At 57.0% G+C, this 22,945-nt stretch overlaps 2 protein-coding genes across 7 annotated transcripts in view; one reads left to right on the forward strand and one right to left on the reverse strand.

The window, feature by feature from the left end:
- Positions 1–6,974: 6,974 nt before the first annotated feature.
- On the forward strand, positions 6,975–9,299 carry GJD3 (gap junction protein delta 3). Its single transcript, XM_026512893.4, has one exon. The coding sequence runs from the start codon at positions 8,442–8,444 to the stop codon at positions 9,297–9,299; it is 858 nt and encodes a 285-aa protein (XP_026368678.2). The 5' UTR covers positions 6,975–8,441.
- Positions 9,300–14,170: 4,871 nt separating this feature from the next.
- RARA (retinoic acid receptor alpha) overlaps positions 14,171–22,945 on the reverse strand; it is a 44,088-nt gene continuing 35,313 nt past the window's right edge. For all 6 annotated transcript variants that reach the window (XM_026512897.4, XM_057317835.1, XM_026512896.4 and 3 more), the window contains 7 exons: positions 22,717–22,865; positions 21,293–21,434; positions 19,162–19,322; positions 18,770–18,946; positions 17,290–17,494; positions 16,353–16,511; positions 14,171–15,764 (listed from right to left, as the gene is read on the reverse strand). In XM_026512897.4, coding sequence (XP_026368682.1) covers positions 15,547–15,764; positions 16,353–16,511; positions 17,290–17,494; positions 18,770–18,946; positions 19,162–19,322; positions 21,293–21,434; positions 22,717–22,865 — 1,211 coding nt within the window. In that variant the 3' untranslated portion in view covers positions 14,171–15,546. The remainder of the gene's footprint in view (positions 15,765–16,352; positions 16,512–17,289; positions 17,495–18,769; positions 18,947–19,161; positions 19,323–21,292; positions 21,435–22,716; positions 22,866–22,945) is intronic.

A 22,945-nucleotide genomic window follows, 5' to 3' on the forward strand; every position in this document is an offset into this window, starting at 1 on the left:
ACATCTTATATCAAATTTAAGTTCAAACAGACAGTATTTAAATGTCAAAAACAAAATCATTTAAAAATGGACCAAAAGAATGGGGCAGCTGGGTGGCACAGTCGTTAAGCGTCTGCCTTCGGCTTAGGGCGTGATCCCGGCGTTCTGGGATCGAGCCCCATGTCAGGCTCCTCCGCTGGGAGCCTGCTTCTTCCTCTCCCACTCCCCCTGCTTGTGTTCCCTCTCTCGCTGGCTGTCTCTCTCTGTCAAATAAATAAATAAAATCTTTAAAAAAAAAAAAATGTACCAAAAGAAAAGTAATTTTGAGTTACAGAGGGATATCCTAAACCTGGCCCCAAGGGTTGATGAAGATCTGGAAAAATGAGCCCTTTCATCAGAATCTGGGCCAAAAGGTCAAACTCTGTCCTAGCAATTCTCACTTTAAGAAATGTAGTTCAAGAGAAAAATTGCAACATGGGGCGCGTGGGTGGTTCAGTCGGTTAAGCAACTGACTTTTTTTTTTTTTTTTTAAGATTTTATTTATTTATTTATTTGACAGAGGCAGCCAGCGAGAGAGGGAACACAAGCAGGGGGAGTGGGAGAGGAAGAAGCAGGCTCCCAGCGGGGGAGCCTGATGTGGGGCTCGATCCCATAACGCCGGGACCACGCGCCCTGAGCCGAAGGCAGACGCTTAACGACTCCGCCACCCAGGAGCCCCAAGCAACTGACTCTCGATTTCACCTCAGGTCATGAGATTGAGCCCCACGTCAGACTCTGCACCGTGTGTGGAGCCTGCTCAAGATTCTGTCTCCCTCTCCCTCTGCACCCCCACATTCTCTTCCTCTTTCTCAAAAAATTTAAAAAAAAAGGCAAGAATTGGGACATGTGTAAAAAGTCACGTAAACGCGCAGAAACAGGAAATCTCAATATCCTAGTCACATAATTTTGCAAAATGCTACCATTAGGGGAGAGTGGGGCAAAGTACACAAGGGATCTCTTGTTTCTCCAAACTACATGTAAGGGGCGCCTGGGTGGCTCAGGTGGTTGAGCGTCTGCCCTCACCGTTCAGATCGTGATCCCAGTCCTGGGATCAAGCCCTTCATGGGGCTCCATGCTTGGCAGGGAGGCTGCCTCTCCCCCAGCTCATGCTCCCTCGTTCTCTTTCTGTCTCTCTCAATAAATAAAATCTTAAAAAAAAAAAAAAAAAAAACCTACATGTAAATCTACAATTATCTCAAAAAAAAAGTCACATGCAAAGATGCTTAATGAAGTTTCTAATAAAATTGAAAGTAATCTAAGTGTCCAACAAGAAAGCTCAAACAGTTTAAACAAATTATGGTACAATGAGGAATACCAGGTACTCCTTAAGAATGATCATGTATATTATTGATTGACATGAAAAGATACCCAGGACCTTACTGAGTGAAGAAAGCAGGCTGCAAATCAGAGGTGAAGTCCCTGTCTGGTAAGTACTCATTTGTTGATAGAAGGAAAGCATATAAACCCTCTTTAGAAAGGAAAAAGTCCGAAACATTTACCTTTTAAAAGTAGAAGTTTGCTCCTGATCAGTAAAGCACTTGCTAACTAAGACTCCAACTGAATACATCTCTTGACTTCATTCCTTAAGCCAATTGACATTCTAGAAGATAAAAGTTCTAGTGCTCGGAGCGCCTGGGTGGCACTGCGGTTAAGCTTCTGCCTTCGGCTCAGGGCGTGATCCCGGCGTTATGGGATCGAGCCCCACGTCAGGCTCCTCCGCTATGAGTCTGCTTCTTCCTCTCCCACTCCCCCTGTTTGTGTTCCCTCTCTCGCTGGCTGTCTCTATCTCTGTCAAATAAATAAATAAATTCTTAAAAAAAAAAGTTCTAGTGCTAATAAACCTAGTTATGTACATTTAGACCTTTTATAGAATAGTTATTTCCTACACATGAAACGTTGCTTAAATACATATTACATCAATTAGAATTACAAAAGAATAGTTATTGAGAAAATAAGGGATTCAAAACTGGCATCCGTTGATAAATTATACAATAAGCTTACTAAGCCTTTTTGTTCTTTTAAAACATTGCATCCCACTGTTCCTGCTGCAAGGAAATTTTTTAAGTGATTTCTGGCCATTTTTTCCTAAAACCCAAAGAAAAACATTTTTTAATTCATTAACTTTGGCTTCTAGAGTGAAGGATGTCTGTTCTGACCTGCCCAGTGTCCCTTTCCTCAGTAACTCCACTTCTGGAAAATTATTCTGAAGTCCAAGAAACCAAAAAGTTTGTGTCCAAAAGCATTCATTATAGCATTATTTACACTGGTGAAAAACTGGGAACAGAATAAGTGTACTACAATGGAAGAACTGGTTAAATTGGTACACCCTTACCATGTATTACAGAGTCATTAAAAGTCATTTTTCCAGAACATTTAACAACAGGAAAGTTGTGTTAGGTAGTGGGGAGGAAACGATACCAAAACTATCCTGTGTAATGTATCAGAACTCATTAAATTATATTATAAAATGGTGCATTTTACTGTGTAGAAATACTGCAGTAAAAAGCTAACTTTTAGGAGCACTTGGGTGGCTCAATCAGTTAAACATCTGCCTTCGGCTCAGGTCATGATCCCAGGGGCCTGGATTGAGCCCGCATCCGCCTCCCTGCTCAGTGGGGAGTCTGCTTCTCCCTCTCCCTCTGCTCCTCCCCCTGCTTGGCTCACGCATGCTCACTCTCTCTCTTTCGCTCTCTCTCTCTCTCATGAATAAAATCTTTAAAAAATAATAAATTTTGGGGCGCCTGGGTGGCACAGCGGTTAAGCGTCTGCCTTCAGCTCAGGGCGTGATCCCATCGATCTGGGATCGAGCCCCACATCAGGCTCCTCTGCTATGAGCCTGCTTCTTCCTCTCCCACTCCCCCTGCTTATGTTCCCTCTCTCGCTGGCTGTCTCTATCTCTGTCGAATAAATAAATAAAATCTTTAAAAAAATAATAATAATAATAACAATAATAAATTTTAAAAAGCTAACTTTTAGACAGTGTGAGGCTCACATATAAACCAATGCTCTTCAAACTTGTACTTACAAATCCATTAGGGGTCTTGTTGAACGGCGGATTCTGATTCAGTAGGTCTGCATGGGGTCTGAAGTGGCATTATTAACAATTTCCCAAGTGACATCCCTGCTGCTGTTTGGAGACCCAACTTGGAAAAGCAAAGGTGTAAACTGCATACCAGTGCTTCTCTATGTATGGTCCCCAGACCAGCAGTATTAGCACGACCAGAGAGCTTGTTAGAAATTCAAATGATCAGGCCCACTCCAGAACGGGGTAACTTAAAAGCACCTGTTTTAAGAAGTGCTCCAGTTAGGGGCACCTGGGTTGTTAAGTCTGACTCCTGCTCTCAGCTCAGGTCTTGATCTCAGGGTTGTGAGTTCAAGCCCCATGTTTGGCTCCATGGGGGCGGGGGGCGGGGGAAGCCTCCGAAGAAGAAGAAGAAGAAGAAGAAGAAGAAGAAGAAGAAGAAGAAGAAGAAGAAGAAGAAGAAGAAGAAGAGAGAAGAAAGAAGAAGGAGAAGAAGAAAGAGGAGGAGGAGGAAGAAAGAAAGAAAAAGAGAAAGAAAGAAAGAAAGAAAGAAAGAAAGAAAGAAAGAAAGAAAAGAGAAAAGAAAAAAGCACTCCAGTTAATTCTGATGCAAGCTGAAGTTCCAGACCAATGCTATGTGCATTGAAAGGCCAACTGCAGTTGCAGCAAAATGTCCTCTGCTTTTCTTTGGATAATGAGATTTGGGTGATTTTTGTTTTCTTCTTTGCATCTTCCTATAGTTTACAAAAATAGTAAATGTTACATGTCTACTTTCCAAATGAAAATAACCATAATTTTTTCAGGTTATAAAAGTAATATGTGGGTTCCAGTTCTACTACGATGCTGAACTTGAACCACTCCAGGAATCACTCTCAGGTGTCTTTCACTCAGCTGCAGCACCCTTGCAAATCTGAGGAGGATGTGATGGTTAATTGTATGTGTCAATTTGACTGGGTTAAGGGATGCCCAGATAGCTGAGTGTGTCTCTTAGGGCGTCGTCTCCAGAAGAAACTAGCATTTGAATCAGCAGACTGAGTAAAGATCACCTTCACCAATGTGGGTGGGCATCACCCAAACCACTGAGAACCTGACTAGAACTATTCCGCTGGTGGGGGCAGACTTGGGGGAACTGAGTTTCCCTGAATCCCACCTCAGCGGAGAGGGCCAATAACAGGAGCACATCTGTGACAGTGAGGGTGAAATTCCGCTTTCTGGCGTGTAAGGCCACCCGGGGGGCTAAAAAAAGACTACATTTCCCAGCCTTCCTTGCGGAAGGTCATCCTGGCCAATGATACGAAGCAGCCGGTCACGTGGTAGCTTCGGGACTTTCTCAGAGCGACGTCCTTGCACTTACTTCTCCCGCCTTCATCCCTTCTTCCATGTGCTGCCTGGGATCGGGCTGACGGGATGGAGGAGAACGTGGGCCCCACCCCGGGCGGGGTTGGAAGGAGCCTGCAGCCCTAAGTACTTTGGAGAACAGAGCCGCCCCGCCACCGGTGAACAGCCCATCGCGCTCCTCCTTTCATATGAGAGGGAAACAAGCTTCTCTTGTTTGAGCCACTGTTAGTAGTTTTGCTGTTACAGCCAAACCTAATCGTAAATAATTATACAGCCAAGGGAGGAGGTAGCGGGTTAGCGGGTCCCCGCGGGTGAGAAAAGCGCAGAGCCGGAGGGATGTATTGGGAGCCGCAGACTGAAGGCCGGGGGAGAAGAGAGAGGAGCGGGGGCCACCTGTGAACAGAAGGTCGCCTGTCCGGAGGATTTTCAGGCCGGGAAAGGGTTTGAAGGGTCAGACACTATGCAGCAGAAGGGGTGGGGGGTGGTAGGGAGGTGCTGCAGAGTAACCAGAACCCAGCGCCCCCGCCCTCCGAGGCCCGCACTTTTCCCACGCAGGCCGAGAGGGAAGGAAGCGGAGGGAGGAATTTTACCATTAACGCGTTTTGGCGTTTTCATTTCTACCCAGGACTGGACATTGTGATTACTGGTCTGAGACTAAATCGGCCATTTAAGTGATCACAAGCTTTAGAGGAGATCCGAGTGAGCAACTGAGGCAGGCGACACACAGTCTTGGGGCTCAGATGGTCTGCCCCCGCCTTCATTCATCCACTGACAGATAATTATCGAGCATCTACCAGGTGCAGGAACTGTTCTAGGTGCTGCCACAGGACAGTGAGCAAAGCCCCAGAGGCCCTGCCCTCAGGGAGCCGACATGCTCCTGGAGGAGATGGGTGCCACGCAGGATAAAAAATGAAAATTAAAAAATACCAAGTATGTTAAGTAGTGATCAGTGCAAAGAAAATAGAGCTGAGAAAGGAGACAGGAAGTAGGGGGTTAATTCCAGGGAGGGCCGCTAGGGAAGGCCTCACTAAAAGGCAACATCTCTGTAAAGACTAAAAATTGTTAGAGGGGTACAGGGAAGAGAAAATACAGTCGTGTCTTGATGATGTCACTTACTGGGTACAACCGCGCCACGCCGGCATGCGTGTGTCCATGTGTGACAGAATGGGAATTGGCGCCACAGCCCCACAGATTAGGGTGAAGTGTCTGGGACAGAGACTGACTGTGAGCCTGTGCACGATGGGCCTCTCAGCCCAGCTCCAGATCTTAAGTATGGCCAAGAATGGGGCCATGTGTCACCAGCCCTGGGCAGCATCAGTGACACCTCCTCTCAGGCTGAACAGCGCTATCTGGGAAGGAGGCTGGGCCCAGAGATTGTAGATTCTCCTGTGTCTGGCCCTGTGGCATCAGGGGCTGGGGACAGCACAGCGGGACCATGCTCCTGCCCCACCCAAGCCCACCGCCTCTGCCATTTTCCGCTCCTGACAGGCAGACGGCCTGATGGGGTTTTTCCAGGCTGGGCCAGTGGCCTGACCCAGCAGGGGCCATGAGGACAGGGCAGGGACCATTCCTGGACAGTCCCTGAGCCCCCATGGCTGGGACTGGGGGTTGGGGGTCGGGGAGCAGCTTTGCCAGGAGCAGGCAGAGGTCAGGGCTGGGAAAGTCAGCCATGCCCCCACCCCACATCCTGTTTTTGGAATGTGGGCCCCCAGCATGTGCTTTCCTTTGGACTTTGTCCAAGGCAGTGTCTCCCCACCCAGGCCCACTCCCAAGGGAGCTCTGCAGGACAGTGGGGAGAGTTCCCCGGCACATCCATCATTAACCAAGGGTTTTTCCAGGCTGGGCTGGGCCCCTGAGCCGGTGTGGGTGAAGGGCACATTTCCCACCCCTTCCTGAAATCAGGCCAGGGGGTCCCTGTCAACACATGGAAAATTATACAGGCCCCCATGGCTGAAGGGAAGAGGAAATGTCAGGAGGAGGAAAGTCTTGGCCTCCCCACTCAGAGCTGGGCAGGCATGGTCCACTTCCAGAGTCTGGACCCACCAGACCCAACAAAAGCCTAGGGGATTGTCAGGCCCTGGGAAACCCAAGCAGGAGAGAGGGAGGCCAGTTCCATGATGGGCTTAAGCACATGGGCTCCCAGCCAGTCAAGCCAGGCATAAGACACAGACCAGCTATTTACGTGCTGTGTGACTGTGGGCAAGTGGCTTAGACCCTCCAAGTCTTAGCTTCCCTCCTGCCGGGGTCGTCAAGAGGATTAAATGCGCTAATTTGTGTGATGGGCTCAGGGCAGGGCCTGGTCGAGAGCAGGTGCACAGGTGGAGGAGAATGGCGTGCGTGTTGGACAGATTCCTAGAAAGGCCCACAGGGGACGAACAAAATGTCTCAACCTGGGGGTGTCCCCTTCCTGGCCACTCAGGTCACCATGAATCATCCTAACTCTTCCCCTAAGGGACAGCGTCTCCTGCCACCTAGAGTCATCGAACGTGATTCAGAGCCTTCTAGAAGTCTATTTATGTTTCCCATTATAAAATAACACGCTTATTATAATAAATCTGGAAATTATAGAAAAGCAGAAAGAAAGCAAAAGGTTTTATTTAACCACCAATACTGACCACTCTTGATGCTTTAATGGTTTCCATATGGGATTTTTTTTTTTTCCTGGGCATAGGTTTTCTTTATTCTCTGTAATATGATTGGGACCTTAGCTTTAAGACATAGAGCTGGAAGGAAACTTGGGGGTCAGGTGGCCCAGCGTCCTCAGTTGACAAGCCAGGAGACTGGCCCAGAAGAGCTCCAAGGCCAGTAGTGACAGAGCTGCTGCCCCCAACTCAGCACCAAACCTGTCTCCAGCCTTGAAGGTGACAGTTGACAGTGGATCTAGGCTTTCCAGTTTGAGGGAGTCTATTCCATGGGCTTCCATAACCACCCCCCCAAAGCGGTTGGTTCTGGTTAACCCCTCCCCCATTCCCAGAAGGAGACACAGCAATGGGATGGGAGTAGGAGTAGGTTAGGGAGAAAGGGAGGGTTGGCAAAGCCCAGCAAGGGGTATGGCCCTGTGTCTGTTCCCAAGGGTGGAGCCAGCCAACAGGGTCACCCTGTCCCTTTAAGAGAAGGGGAGAGCAAGCCCCTCTCAGCCGTTCTGTCCTGTCATCTGTCCTGGCCAAATCCGAAAGGGAAAAATGAAAGAGGGCCTAGGAGGAACAAGTCCCAGCCATCTCCCAGGATCCCTCCCTCAGCTCTAACACCTCAGCTCCAGCTAAAGGGTGAGTGGGGTCCGGCGACAGTCTGGGCGCGCCAGGGGGCTGTGGGACCTGTGTGAATGTGTGCATGTTGGGGGAGGTTCTCAGGAGATGTGGGAGGCTGGAAGTTGAGGGACACCAGGGAGGAGATGGGAGAGGGCTGCGCCCCTATTCCTGCCACTCTGCGCTGGGATGGGAGGAGACACCTAGAACAAAGGATAGAGTTAAGGAAGTGGGACTACTTTTGCGTCCACTCCCCCCACCCCAATTCTGAGAGGAGTTCACTGCAATAAGAAGGGCAAGAGAAACAGAAACGGTGGGCAGAGGAAGGAGGTGAGGTCCCTCCGGGTCTGCTGGCTCCCACCCCTCCCAGGGGTACCGAGTTGGGTCTGGAGTCCTGGGTTGGAGGCACCATGGTCGCCCGTGGAAAGCATCCTTGAGCACACAAGGGCACCCCTGGGTTTCTGCTTCTACAATGCCGTCGGTGGCTGCCCGTCCCGATGTCCAAGTTCACTCCCTACTGATGTGGACTCTGGAGGAGCAAGCGGTCCAACCAAGCAAGCCCGTGGGGGTCTGGCTAGAGCACCAGGGTGGGGCTCCTCCCCGGCGCCCGTCAGTCCCACGGAGAAGGGCACCCACAGCGGAGGAGCTCCTAACACCGCCTGCCCCCCACCCCCGGCTGACTCCCTAGTTCCCACAAAATCCCAGCTAACCCCAGGCCTCACCCCAAAGTTGGAGGAGGGAGAGCCGACCTCAGCCTGCGGGTGGGGTGGGGGGTCGCGGCCGGCGCCGGCCTCTGACGCCCGCCCGTCCGCAGCGCCATGGGGGAGTGGGCGTTCCTGGGCTCGCTGCTGGACGCCGTGCAGCTGCAGTCGCCGCTCGTGGGCCGCCTGTGGCTGGTGCTCATGCTGATCTTCCGCATCCTGGTGCTGGCCACGGTGGGCGGCGCCGTGTTCGAGGACGAGCAGGAGGAGTTCGTGTGCAACACGCTGCAGCCCGGCTGCCGCCAGACGTGCTACGACCGCGCCTTCCCGGTCTCCCACTACCGCTTCTGGCTCTTCCACATCCTGCTGCTCTCGGCGCCGCCCGTGCTCTTCGTCATCTACTCGGTGCACCGCGCCGGCAAGGAGGCGGGCGGCGCGGACGCGGGCCCCGGGCCGCCCCCGCGCCGCCGCTGCTACCTGCTGAGCGTGGCGCTGCGCCTGCTGGCGGAGCTGGCCTTTCTGGCGGGCCAGGCGCTGCTCTACGGCTTCCGCGTGGCCCCGCACTTCGCGTGCGCCGGGCCTCCGTGCCCGCACACCGTGGACTGCTTCGTGAGCCGGCCCACCGAGAAGACGGTCTTCGTGCTCTTCTACTTCGCCGTGGGGCTGCTGTCGGCCCTGCTCAGCGTGGCCGAGCTGGGCCACCTGCTCTGCAAGGGCCGCCCGCGCGCCGGGCGCGGTCGCCAGGGGGCCGAGCGCGACGGCCGCCGCCACCGCGCGCACGAGGAGGCGCAGCAGCTGCTCCCGCCGCCCCCGCCGCCCCCGCCGCCGCCGCCGGTCCCTCCCTCCCGGCGCCCGCGCCCGGACCCCTGCGGCCCGCCCGCCTACGCGCACCCGGCCCCCGCCGGCGACAGCGAAGGCGGCAGCGGCCGCAGCAAGGCGTCCCTGGCCACCGTGCGCCAGGACCTGGCCATCTAGAGGCGGGCAGCAGGTGCTTCCGCGAAGACTGTCCCCGGGACCCTGCGCAAGCACTTCCCAGGTGCTCTCGGTGGAGTGGGGGCCGGGGGATGAACGGAGGCGGGTCCTGCTGCCCTCCCTGATCCAGGCGGCCCGGGACTGAGAGAAAGCGCGCAAGAGGCCATAGCAGAGAGGAAACTGGAGGTTCGGGCGGTGCCCAAAAAAAGGAACCATGGTACCAGCTTCCCGCGGGCCTCTCCTTGTTCAGACAGAGGTGTGGCCCCTGTGCGGGCTCCCTATGTGTGTGCACACATGTACACATTTGGACTGTGAGCTGCGTGTGTGCGAGCATGCGTATACCCCGCGTGAGCTGTGTGTGTGCGTGTGTGTAGGCACAGGGGCATCCTGTGTGGGCTCGCTGTGTGTGCATGGGCAGCCCTGTGTGGGTTCTGTGTGTGTGCATGACTGCGCGCGCGCGCGTGTGTGTGTGTGTGAGAGAGAGAGAGAGAGAGAGAGAGAGAGAAAGGGCGAGAGCGCGCTGATACGGTGCCAGCAACAGCCACGATGGCTCCCTCCGCACCTGCAGGGGCATTGCCTGAAGCTCTCCCCTCTCAATGGAGCCCACGCAGGGAGGAGAGAGGTACCCCTTCACCCTGGGCAGGCCTCTGTGTGGTAGGGCTTGTGGGCACCATCCACACCCTGGACTGTGTGGCCTGGGCAAGGTGGCCAAGCCCTCCCTTTGTTGGAAGTAGACTGGGGGTGGGCAGTAGGGTCAGAAGGCAAGACTCTTTCCCAGCTTCACCCCCTCACCCTGCTGCTGTTCCCCAAGACCTGCCTGATTTTCTCCTAGTCCTCCTGCTTGCGCCCTGGGGGGCTCCCTGTCATCAGGGTAAGTCACACCGTTGTTGAGGCTTCCGAAGTCCCGCCCTGTCCTCTCCTGCCCCAGCCCCATGGCACGGGCTTCCTATGGTTTCTGTGCTCCAAACCGTACTGAGTTTTCTCTTCTTGCCAGGCACAGTGACCCATCTCCTTCCAGGTGTTTGAACATGCTGTTTCTTGGCCTGGGCCAGCCTGCCTCGCCGCAGCACCCCTTCCCCACCCCAGCTAATTCCTACCTACCTTCTGGTCTCATTTGGGAAGAAATAGATGCCTTCCCTCAGAGCCCCCACCCCCAAGTCGGAGCGAGATGTCCCCGAGGCACCCGTGCATCCCCGGGCAGAGCGCGCCTGCTGGAGCCATTGCTTTGCTCCACACTGGCCCAGAGTACATGCTTCGTAAATTTGCGTTCTCAGGGAATTGGAGGTGCCCCCAAGGCCCGGGGGCTTATCCACACTTGTGGTGTGCCGCATTTCTCTGACGACAGTTATGTGTGCAAAGCCTGGACCTCCAACAAACTCACATGTGGCTATCCAGCTGTTTTCCAGATGTATTCATTCAAGAAAAATTTGTTGAGCACATACTATATGCCAGGCAATGCTCAAGATCAGCACTGTTCAATAGAAATAGGATGTGAGCCACATGTGTAATTTTAAATTTCCCATTAGCCACATTAAAAAGTAACAGGAAGCAGATGAAATTAATTTTAATAACATATTTTCTTTAACCCACTGTATCCAAAATGTTATTTCAACACATCATCGATATTTTTAAAAAATATTAAAGAGATATTTATTCTTTCTTTGCACTAAGTCTTTGAAATCTGGTGTGTATTTTATGCTTAGAACATATCTCAATTTGGACCAGCCACATTTTTTTTTTAAGATTTTATTTATCTGTTTGAGAGATTGAGACAGAGAGAGCGACAGAGAGCACCAGCAGGGAGGAGAGGGAGCACATTCACTGCTCAGTGGGACTCGATCCCAGAACCGACTGAGCCACCCAGGCACCCCTGGACCAGCCACGTTTTTAAGACTCAGTCACCACATGTGACTAATGACTGCTGTATTGAACAGAGCAGACCCAGATGTTGGGCTCCAGTGGTGAACAAAACCTACTTTCTGCAAAGCTTACATTCTGGTGGGAAGGCAGGCAATAGACTTTACCGCCAGGTGTTGGTCAGAATAGGGCGAGACAGTCACTATCCCTGAGGAGTGACATTGGAACGGAGCATAGCAAAGAGCTAGCCATGAAGCTGGCTCCAGGAAGAGCATTCTCGGTGGAGGGAATGGCAAGTGCAAAGGCCCTGAGGCAGGAATATGTTGGGGGTGTTTGAGGCCAGCAAGGAGGCCCATGTGGCTCGAGTGGAGTAAGGGATGGGAGGGGGTCACCAGACCCTCAAATGCAACCCCAACTGCCTTAGTTCCCCTCTCAACGCTTCTGTCCCCATCCACCCAGGCCACCTCCACCCACTGCCGCCAAAGCCTGTCTCTGCCTACCTCCCATGTCCTGTCAATCACCTGGTCCTCCCATTGTGCTGCCTAAGCATTTCCTCCCCTTACACACTCTCACCCCTTCGGGGGCTGCCCAGGGTCAGCCCTGTCACCAGTGGCCTGGTGTGCTCCCACAGCCTCTGCTCTGCTCCCTTCAATTCCAATCCCAACAGCTCGCTGGCTGGCTTGAAATCCTTCACTCCCATCGCCCTCAGGGTCAAGTCCAGCTCCTGACCCAGCCCTGGCCTGAGCCCATCCCAGCCTCTCCAACTTCCTTCTTCCAGCATCCCAACCAAGATGCTTAAAGCACAGAGTTGCTGACAGTTGCGGGTCACATGAAGCTATTTATCACCTGTGGCTAACTCTTCCCCTTAGGCTTTCAGCTGGGAGGGGGCACCTCTTCCAGGAAGCCTTCTGAAACTTGCCCCAGGCCTGGTTAAATGCCTTGAGCTGCCATAGGCTCCAGACTTAGTCACTGCCTTCCCCAGGTTGTACCCCAGCCACCATCCTTGGGTCAGTCTCCCCTGTGGAGGAGGGGGCCGGACCCAGTGCAAAGCACCTGTCAGAGTTCAGTGATCAGACAGACTCCACAGCGGGGTTCTCAACTGGGCAGTTCTGCCCCCCGGGAACCCTTGGCAATGTCTGCAGACATATTAGGTTGTCAGAGCTGGGGGGAAGGTGCAACTAGCATCCAGTGGGCAGACACCCAGAATGCTGCTAAAACACCCCGCAATGCACAGGACAGCCCCCGCCCCCCCCAGAATCCCTGGGCCCAGAATGTCACTTGTGCGGTGGTTGAGAAAGTGCTCAGCAACGATAAACTGTGTGAGCCACTGAGGGCAACCTCAAGCCCCAGGGTCAAAGGTACTACCCGGGGCGGGGGGGCACTCTGTAAATGTGGGGCTGCTGCTCTAGTCGCCACGATGAGGGCGACCCTCTTGGCATTTGGTAGGCCGGGGCTAGAAAAGCCAAGATGCCCTCCTGCAATACAGAATTATCACGCGTGGGGGCGCCCGTGGCTTGATCTTGGGGTCGTGAGTTGGAGCTCCAAGGCGCGTACAGAGCTTACTTTAAAAAAAGAATTGTCACACATGACTTTAGAATGTCCCGCTGGACAGTCACACGGTGAAAAACCTCTCCATAATGACCTGAGCCCAAAACCTGATTCTGTTCTACGTGTAAAACATTAGGGTTTTGTTTGGGGATTGGGGGGGGGGGGGGACATGGTTTTATTATACATTGTCAGCTTTTATTTCAACATTCACCTATATTCCTTAAGTTTCCTGGGCTTCCTGTACAGAATGGCTTCCAACCTTCTCACTTCTTTTAAATCCCAATGTATTAAATTAAAAAGTAGAAGCAATCACAGGATGATGTCCTATCCGCCATGCAGTCGTGTGCATTAGCACCCTGAAATTCATAGTCCTTTCCCTTTATTTCTCCTTTACGCTACAGTCTGAGAGTGATTTCTGTAAAGCACCCGGGTAGGTATGTTATGTTAAATTTCTGTCAAATACATAAAGAAAATGTTAGAAAAAAAATTACTGGAGGAAGAGAACCCCTGTCCCCACACGCACGCGGGCCAGAAGGCGAGATACGTGAGGAGCTGCCGCCACCTGGTGGCTGAAGTGGAAATGGCAGGCAGACCCCTGTGGAAGGAGCTCTTCCTGCCCAGGCGCCCTGCTAACCCACCCCAGACACAGCCTCCACCGCCACCTCCCTGGAGCCCTCAGACCTCAGTGCTTGACGCTCCTTCGGGGGCATCAGGGTTCCAGGAAAAAACTTCTGGCTGAGAGGTGGGAGCCCTGAGTACTGGGCCCCCGCATCTGCAACGATTTCGCTGTGTGACCCTGGGCAAGGGCACTGCCTTCTCTGGGCCTTGATGTGTAGTGTGAAGGGTGGGCAGAATTGGTGTCACCACAGGCCTGCCACAGTTGATCCTCTCAACCAGGAGCAACCAAGTTCCCTTGCAACTTGTCCTCTGTACCTTCTGCCCACAGAGTGACCTTAGGGGTAGGCAGGGGAGGGCAGGACAGTCCTTGGAGGCGCAGGGATGGATGGGGTGGCCTTCTAAGCTGCCGTCCCAGTCCTATGTTCTTGTGGGTTGCCAAGGGCTCCTGACCTGGGTACCCGTGCCACCTGCCACTCCTGAAGGTCAAGTCCAGACTAGAACTCCTCTGCCACTTAGTGACCCCCCAGACCCAACCTCTGGCTTCCAAGGGCTCAGGACTCTCTGAAGGCAGAGGCTGGCTTCCTCCCTCAGACCAGGGAACTCCCTGAAGGTGGGAACCTTTCTCCTCTCCCCTCCCCACCTCCAGACTGGAGCTCCCAGACACGGGCCATGTAGACCCCTAGACAGAGGGCTTCCCAAGGGCAGGCCTACCTTGTTTCACCGAAGACCCCAGCGCCGCAAGGCAGGCCCCAAAGGCAGCTGGGTCCCCAGTGCTCATACCTGACCCCCCATCCCCAGCTCCCTGCCCACACAGCGGGAGAAGGCAGCAAGGCAGTGAGGCTCTGAGGCGCGTGTAGAATAAATAGAACTTTATTCTTTATCCAGTAGATCTCAGTGGAAAGTCCAACAGTAACAGGTGCACCAGCGGGCTCTGGGGGGATGAGACCCCAACCCCGGGGCAAGGAGGGCAGGGCAGAACCAGCTCCCCCAGCCTGGGGGTGCAGGGGGTGAGGGGAGGGAACCCCCTGTAGGCCCGTCCTGCGGGGCAAGGAGGGGGCACAGGGATGGGGTGGGGAGCGGGGGGCAGGCCAGGGAAACGGAGGAACTCAGGCCAAGTGTGTCTGTTGGCCCATCGGTCCACTCTGTGTGTGTGTGTGTGTGTGTGTGTGTGTGCGCGTGTGTGTGTGTGCGCGTGTGTGTGTGTGTGTGTCTGGGGGCCCTGTGGGCAGTGCTGGTGGCTGTGAGGCTGGGGGACAGGGGCAGCTCGAACTCCTGGGCCAGCCCCTTCACAGTGGGGGCTTAGAGGATCTCAGCCCTGCGGGAGCGGCATGCCGAGGCCACAGGGCTGAGAAACATACACGAGCACGTTCTGAGGGCCCCCCCTTGCTTTGCCCCCTGCCCTCGCATGGTGGGCCCCCTCCTTCTGGGGGCTGCCTGAAACCGTCCACGCCCAGTGGTTAGGCAGAGGGAGAAGGGGAGGACAGACCTCAGAAAATTAGTACTTCACAGTTTTAAAGAGAAAACTGAGGAGAAAAAGGCTGGGGAGGAGGGCTAGGGGGTGCAGGGACATGGAGAGAGAGTGGGAGCCCCTTCTGAGCCGCTCCCCTCCCCCAAGACCCACCCCCCTCCAGCTCTGGATCCAGCTCCCCCCAATACACAGCACAGATTCCTTCAGTATAAATGTGCTTAAAATGAAAATTCTTATTAAAAAAATCAAAACCAAAAAAAAATTAAAATAAAAACAAAACCAGCGAGAATTAATACCTGGGGGTTGGTATGGCAGGGTATGTACAGGGGGAACCCCCCACCCCTGGCCCACCCCCTCTGTCACCAACCGAGGCAGGGGGGGTTTCCCGACAGGGGGGCAATGGCTTGCGGGTTCTGAGTATGGGGGAGCCAGGTCCTGGCATTTGCTGGTGATGAAGATGTGGCGAGGGGGGCAGAGGGCTGTCTTGATGAACGCAAGGCCCCCAGGCTCCGTCCTGAGGCCCAGGACCAGGGGTCCTCACTCAGTTCACGACATTGCCCCTGCCGTCCGCCCAGGCTGCAGGAGAGGCAGTCCGTCCTGCCTGGGCCTCCCTCTGAAGAGTCGCCGCCTCCGCCCTCCTGTCCCCAAGGAAAGGGAGGACAGGCAGGGGGGTAGGGCCGGTGGGGGTCGCATGGTTGGTAGAAAGGCAGAGAAAAGCCAGGGCGTGGGGTGAGGGCTGTGTCCACGGGGCACGGGCAGTCACGGGGAGTGGGTGGCCGGGCTGCTTCTGTTCGAGCTGGGGCTGAGGCTGGGGCTACAGCTGCCGGGCGGGGGGGCCAGGCCACCCCCATCCCGCCCCCCGCCCCCTGGCTGTCCGCTCAGAGTGTCCAGGCCCTCGGAGTTCTCCAGCATTTCCTGGATGAGAGGCGGCATGGAGCCCGGGATCTCCATCTTCAGCGTGATCACCCGCTCGGCCCCTGCAGAAGAGGGACGGCGGTCAGCACCCAGCCCCAGCCTCGCGAAGCCGCAGGAGGGAGGCCGCAGGGACTGGGCCTACCAATATGGGCATCCACGGTAGACGGAACTCGGGGCTCGTTCTCTGACATAAACCGGCTCTCTCAAGCCCCCAAGTCTAGGGGCAGCAGTGGTTCCAAACCCAAGCTCTGGGGTCAGAGTCCCCAGGGTTGTCCCGGGACTCTTCCTCTGTGTTGTGTGTCACGGATTCTCCTACTGACACCTCACAACTCTGTAAACACCACCGTGACCCCCCCCCCTCAGAAGGGAAACGGAGGCTCAGGGCTGTTAAGTGACCAGCTCCACACACACCCACACGGTCTGGCTGCAGAGCCCTGCCCTCCACTACCAGGCAAAGGTGACAAGGCCACCTCAGCGCTCAGGGGCAGGAGGAGGGCACGGGCAAGTCCAGAGGAGTGGGGCACCGTCCTGGGCACGAAGACCCGGGGTGCGGGCTCCCACGTGCGGGCCTGACTCGGGACATGGGCAGGGGTCCCAGACCAGCTGCTGGGGCCCAGCTCCCGCGCGCACACACCGGGCACGAGCCTCACCCTTAGCGCTGATGCTTCGCAGGTCCGTGATCTTCATCAGCATCTTGGGGAACATGTGGGGGCGGCTGGGCCTCCGTTTCCGCACATAGACCTTCAGCGCCTCCAGCAGCGGCTCCTGAAGCATGTCGACCCTGTCTGGCTGCTCCAGGTCCTGCCGGTCTGAGCAAGCAGATGCCCCCTGAGCCACCGCCCTGAGCCACCGCCCGGGCCAAGCCAGGAACACAGCCGCGCTCCCAGTCTTGGCCACGGGGGGGCGCGCTTGCCCAGGCCACAGGCGGAGATCTCTGCTCCTGGGACCTCCGGACACCCGGGGAAGGGGGTCTGCGTGCTGTGAGAAAGGCCCTAAGGGGCTCTTCAGTGTGAGCTGAGAGGAACTGGGGTGGGGGTCATCCGGGGCCCTGACAGCCCAGTTCATCGGGATGGGACCCCTGAACTCCGGCAGCGCCGTCCTCAAGCAAAGAGAGGACGCCCACTAGGTCTCACTCCCGCCCGTCAGGATGGACGCCAGCACAATGCGTCCCAACTCTTAACCACCAGATAGTAACAGGCGCCATTTACCCGGCCTCACTGCGGGCAACCTGTGCCTCATCTGTTACCCCCTAATCCGCCATCGACTTCACGAGGTGGACACTTCAAAGAAACAGGGACTCAAGGAAGTTCAGCAACCCGCTCAGGGTCCCAAGCTGGCCAGGATTTGAACCTGGGGGGTGGACCCTCAAGCCCTCACTCGTAAGCCCCCCAGTAGGGAAGCAGACGTCGGGGGTCCGCCGCTACTCCCTTGCTGTGTGGCGGCAGACCGGACCCTGGCCCTCTGCGTTCTCCGTTCACCCCTCCGACCGGTCCCCTTCTGCTCTGACCCTGGGCCTCTCCCTGGAAGACTCCGGGGGCCGCCCGCCCACCCCGGGCCTGGCCCCCCAGCCCCAGGCCCCCCGCCCACCTCCACAGATGAGACAGATGGCACTGAGAAGCCCAGTCTCGGCATCATCCATCTCGAGGGGCAGCAGCTGGTTGGCGAAGGCGAAGACCAGGTCTGTGAGGGGGCCGAAGCCAGCATTGTGCATCTGGGTCCGGTTCAGGGTCAGCCCGTCGGAGAAGGTCATCGTGTCCTGCTCGGGCGTGTACCGCGTGCAGATCCGCAGGATCTGGGTGCAGAGGGCGCACGAGTTCAGGGACCTGACCCATCTCCCCAGCACTTCCAGCACCAGCATCCCCACAGGACCACCTGGCAGGGGGCCAAGCCAGGGCTGTCCGACGGAACCTTCTGCAGTGATGGAAACGTTCTATGTCTGCACCACGCAAATAGGAGCCGCCAGCCAACGCAGCCACTGGGCACTTGAAATGTGGTTAGCGCAGCTGAGGAACTGCACTAAATTTAATCTTAATTAATTTACATTTGAAGAGCCACGCACAGCAAGCGGCTAGTGCACAGTGCGGATCTAGATCATCCGGGGTCCACGCAGAGAATCGAGAGGGAAACTAGAATCTTCAGCAGACAAGGATCATAGCAGGTTTGGGTCTCCAGTCCCCAGGACTGGGCGCACAGCAGAACTCCAGGAATGTGTATCAGCTTCAACCATTTCAAACCCTGATCCAGGTCTGAGACTGCTGCATCTGGGGCACGGGAACAGGGGACTACCCAGAAATGCCACACCGGCTCCTCCCACTCCACCCCTACCAGGAAGCTGCAGTGGCCAAGAGGGAACAGGGCGGTTGAGCCCATGAGGGAAGTCCAGCCTTGACTTTGACAGTCCCCACCAACATCCTGCCTCTAGCCTGGCCACCCCCTGCCCTGCCAAATGCCCTGCAGTCCCCTGAATCCAGCTGGCCTCACACCCTTGGGCCTGTCACACCCTGTTCCCAAGGTAGGGCCCTCTATACAACCCGGGGTGCCCCCTCCTCTGGGACACCTGCCCTGGGGCCCCGCAGCTGGGGCTCTCTCTCCCGCAGGGAAGGGACAGCCCGCCCCCATCTCTAGCCACACTCAGCACGGTTTAGTAACCTCTGTTTACAAATCTGCTGCCTCCACCCACAGAAGGTTCTCGAGAGAGGGGCCGCTGTTGTGTTCACCTCCATTTCCTGACACCCAGCTCAAGGCCTGCCACACAGGGTCCTAGGTGAATCTTTATTAGACGGAAGAGATGGGCAGATGGGTAGTCCGGTGAAAGATTCAGTGGAAAGAGGGGGTGAGCGTGGATGGATGCGCATGCGGGTGAATGGGTCAAGCAGGGTGCATCCAGATGCGGAGGGGCTCGGCGAACAGGTGGCCACGTGGGGAAAGGAAGGGTGGACGTTTGGCTGGTGGGCATCTGGACAGATCGATCCCAGATGTGTGTTTGGGGAAGGCGGTTATCTGAATGGCAGGACCTCCTCCCAGGACTCAGGGGCAGGGCCCAGGTGGGCAGGGAGCAGACCCTCACCAGGATGTCCAGGCAGGCGGCCTTGAGGAGGGTGATCTGGTCAGCAATGGTGAGGGTGGTGAAGCCGGGCAGCTGCTTGGCGAACTCCACAGTCTTGATGATGCACTTGGTGGAGAGCTCACTGAACTTGTCCCAGAGGTCAATGTCCAGAGAGACACGCTGCTCTGAGCTGTTGTTCTGGGAGGACGGGGGAGAGTGAGGGCCTTCTCCGCGTGTACCCCTTCTCGGCCTGGCTCCGCCGCCCCCACAGGCCTGCCCTCCACCCGCTTCACTTCCCCAGAGCTCCTTGATCAGGAAGCAGCAGGAGGAGGGAGAAGAGGGGAAAGGACGCGGATGCCCGGGCGGGGGTGCGGAGGGGCGAGACAGGCGTGCGGCGCGGGCTGGGGCCATACCGTAGTGTACTTGCCCAGCTGGCAGAGGGCCGGGAAGGTTTCCTGGTGCGCTTTGCGCACCTTCTCAATGAGCTCCCCCACCTCGGGGGTCAGCGTGTAGCTCTCCGAGCACTCGGGCTTGGGCGCCTCCTTCTTCTTCTTGTTTCTGTCGTTCCTCACAGCTGTGGAGGGCAGAGGCCAGGGCTGCAGCAGGTGCGGCAGCGGCCCATCCCCGCCCGAGCTCCTCCCACAGGACAGAGCCGCTGCGGCCGCCAAGGAAGTCACCCGCCCGGGCCTCGCGCACGCGCACAGGAATGCCCACACGGGAGTGCACGTGTGGGTGCGCACAGACGAGCGCACGGGCAGGCAAGGTGTCCACGTGGCCCAGCCCTCCATGCCCACCTGACCCACACGCCAAGTCCGGCCCCCGCGCGTGACCATCACGCACACCGCCCCCCCCCCCGGCGGCCCGTGTCCCCTGAACCGCACACATCTACACGGGCCCACACGCCAGGCGTGCAGGTGTCCAGGGCTGAAAGCAAGTGTGCAGAGGGTCCCACCTCTGTGCTCGGCCTCCCCTGCCCCCCATTCCCTCTGCCGGCTCCTGCCTCCACTGGCCCCAGCGCTCCCGGGCAGCAGCCTCCCTGGGGGGTCCCTGGGACTGGCTCAGAGCAGCTCCCCAGCCTGAAAGTGGGGGCCCGGGCAGGAGAATCTCTCGGCCCATTAGCCGGGGGAGCTGACAAATCACCCGGGGCGCTGAGCCGCACACACCACTCGGCTTTAAAGAAGCGATGGGGTCGTTACCAGCCGATTATCCCAGACACACAATCACTCACAGGGCCAGTGGTGGTGGCTGCTGACGCTGGAGGAAGAGAGGGTGGGGGTGGGGGGCCCGGGGAGGGGGCAGCGGGTGGGGGTGGGGGGGAGCTGGCATAATTTGGAGATCACTCATGTCGATTCTGCAAATTCAATAAAGTGCAAGGGAGAGGAGGGAGAGGGAGAGGGAGAGTGGGGGGGATAATTTGGGAAGAGAAAATTGCAGCTGTGACAAGACGTTTATCATTCGGAAGCTTTAATTCTATTGAAATGGCAGCTGCTCAGCTCCGGGGCACAGAGCAGCCAGAGAGGGAGGGAGGGAGGGAGAGGGGGAGTTGGCGGTGGGAGGGAGAGGGGGTCCCCACCCTGGTCCCTCTGCGCTGAAAAGCTCTGGGAGTGGAAGGTGGCAGAAGCAGCGGGAGGAGGAGGTGCTGGGCCTTGAAGGGAAGGGTCCCAAGTTGTCACCCGCTCTACAGCACTTCCTGGCCGCCAGACCACGCGTCCTCTGCCTCCTGTGGCAAGCGGTGGCAGGTTGCTGCAGGACCCCTCTGCTCCTATCTGGGGCTCCTCGGGTCCCCCCCCCACATCCCCTCCCCACTTCCTTCTTCCACTGCCCTCCCCACAAAGGGCTAGGGGGTCCTGCGGCCCCCCTCCCCCACCCCATCCCCCAAGGCTCAGGCTCCATGGCAACGGCCACGCAGACAAGGAGGCGTCTGTCAGCGTCATTTATCTCTGACATCATCAATCACCGGTCACCACGGCAACACCCATGATTCAACACAAGAGGGTCTCCCTGTCCAGCCCACCCTCCCTCCCTCCCTCCCTCCCTCCTGTCCATCGGGCCTCAGCTGAGCCCAAACTGGAAACCCCCAGTTCCTCTGGGATCTGAGAAGTCCCAATTCTCTCTTCCAACTCCAGGTCCCTGGCTTCACCAGACAATGGCTTTTAGATCCCTGTGCCAGCCGCGCCCCCCCCAACACACACATAAATACCAACCAGCACCCCCAGTGCAAGCCCTCCCCTGAGAGGCACAATCCAGAAGCCCTCAGGTATGCCCTGCGCCCCGCCCCAAAGCCAAGCAGGGCCTGGAAGCAGACACGCATGCACGCACGCGTGCGAGCACACACAGCCAACCGCATGTGAACACGAAAGGCTGCCCACACACGGACACGCAGCTGGCTAGACGGGTGGACAGACAGACAGGTCCTTGCAGCTACACACATCCTGAACCACGAGCCCGCACGCCGCGCATCGGGCACGCGCGCTCCCATCGCGCGCCCATGCACACGTCCCTCCTGCCCCAGCCTTTCAGGAGCGCCCAGCCCGGTGCACTCACACTCCTTGGACATGCCCACTTCAAAGCACTTCTGCAGCCGGCAGTACTGGCAGCGGTTCCGGGTCACCTTGTTGATGATGCAGTTCTTGTCCCGGTGACACGTGTACACCATGTTCTTCTGGATGCTGCGTCGGAAGAAGCCCTGGGTACGGAGGAAAAGGAGTCGGGTCAGCCACAGCCGTGGTGGCAGCAGGGCCAGCCTGTGGCCTCAGCCTCCGGGGCACAGGGCCAGGCCAGCTGCTGCCCCAAGCCTTTGGCCATCACCTACCTAGACAGGCCCGACAAGGTGAAGGAAACAGTCCACCTACCAGGACACCGCCCCCCCCGCAACCCGAAGAATCCCTGTGCCTGCCTTGACACGGCACATGGGCAGCGGTCTTCCCACAGCCTATGCCCACAGCTCTGGCTTCGTCCCTCGCAGGGAAAAGGACCTCAGGGCTGCTAGTGAGTCAGGAAAAGGGGCAGATGGGACTAGATGGGAGAGAGGCCGGGCTCTGGAACCCACAGCCCCAGGCTCAGAGCACAGGAAGAGGCCGCAGAAGGCCATCCACAGGCTGGCCAGAGAGGTGGAGAGCCGCACATGATCAGGAGTGAGGCAGCAGGACACGCGGTCACCAGCCCAGCCGATGCGCGTGCCCACAGGCAGACCTGCGCTGCTAGGGTCTACACACAGCCGGACCAGAGCTGGGGACCACCGGACGGGGCAGGCAGATGCACAGAGTCCAGAGCCTTGTGCTTTGCCCTGCTCTCTGCCCCACCCCTGGGGAGAGCCACTCCACGCTCAGGGGCAGCCCAGGGCCTCCAGCCTCAAAGCTGAGCAGCTTCTGCGCCCCAAGCCCTGGGGAAGACACCGACAGAGGCTCGGGCCCTGGGGAGAAGGGAAGAAGCCAGGCCCACAGCTGCTGAGAAGGTGGCAGCCGCATCTGTCCTCTGGAGCTCAACATGGGCACAGGGAAACCCAGTCAGACACGGGGGATCCCACAGCCTGGGCGCCTGAAGGAGAGGCCAAGGCAGGGCGCCTGCTCCTAACTGCCCCCTACCAGGCTGCCATGGTGAGGTTCAGGCAGGGCCATCGGGTGGGGGGGGACAGGCCACCTGGGTCCCTAGCCAAGAGCCAGTTGGCAACCAGCTCACGACGACAACCTGGGCATCAAACAGTAGCAGAGCGGGCGTATGCCCTGCCCGCTGGAGAATGCAGAGGTGGAGAGGGGCTCGGCTGGGGGGGGTGGCCTCTGGTTTGGGGGTCCCTGATCATCTAATGCAGGCTTCCCCTCCTCCAAGGCTCTGCCACCTTCTGTGGGGAAGGAACTGAGAGCAGCAGTTTCCGAGACATCCCCCACCAACGGCATACTCCAGGATGAGGCAGACGGGACATCCCATTCATCTCATCAGGACTGTCCTTCCCAGTGACCCCCTCAACTCACCTTGCAGCCCTCACAGGCACTGACCCCATAGTGGTAGCCTGAGGATTTGTCTTGACAGACAAAGCAAGGCTTGTAGATGCGGGGGAGGGGGGGCGGCGAGGGAGGACTGGGCACTATCTCTTCGGAACTGCTGCTCTGGGTCTCAATGGCTAGAGAGAGAAGAGGGGAGGAGCGGTTAGAGACCGAGGTCACCATCCCTAATACCGTGCCCACCCAGCCTCAAGATCTC

This window comes from Ursus arctos, unplaced genomic scaffold, assembly GCF_023065955.2.
Source record: "Ursus arctos isolate Adak ecotype North America unplaced genomic scaffold, UrsArc2.0 scaffold_24, whole genome shotgun sequence".
Lineage (NCBI taxonomy): Eukaryota > Metazoa > Chordata > Mammalia > Carnivora > Ursidae > Ursus > Ursus arctos.

Coding starts and splice junctions, on each gene's coding strand:
- GJD3 (XM_026512893.4), top strand. CDS start 8,442: ATGGGGGAGTGGGCGTTCCTGGGCTCGCTGCTGGACGCCGTGCAGCTG.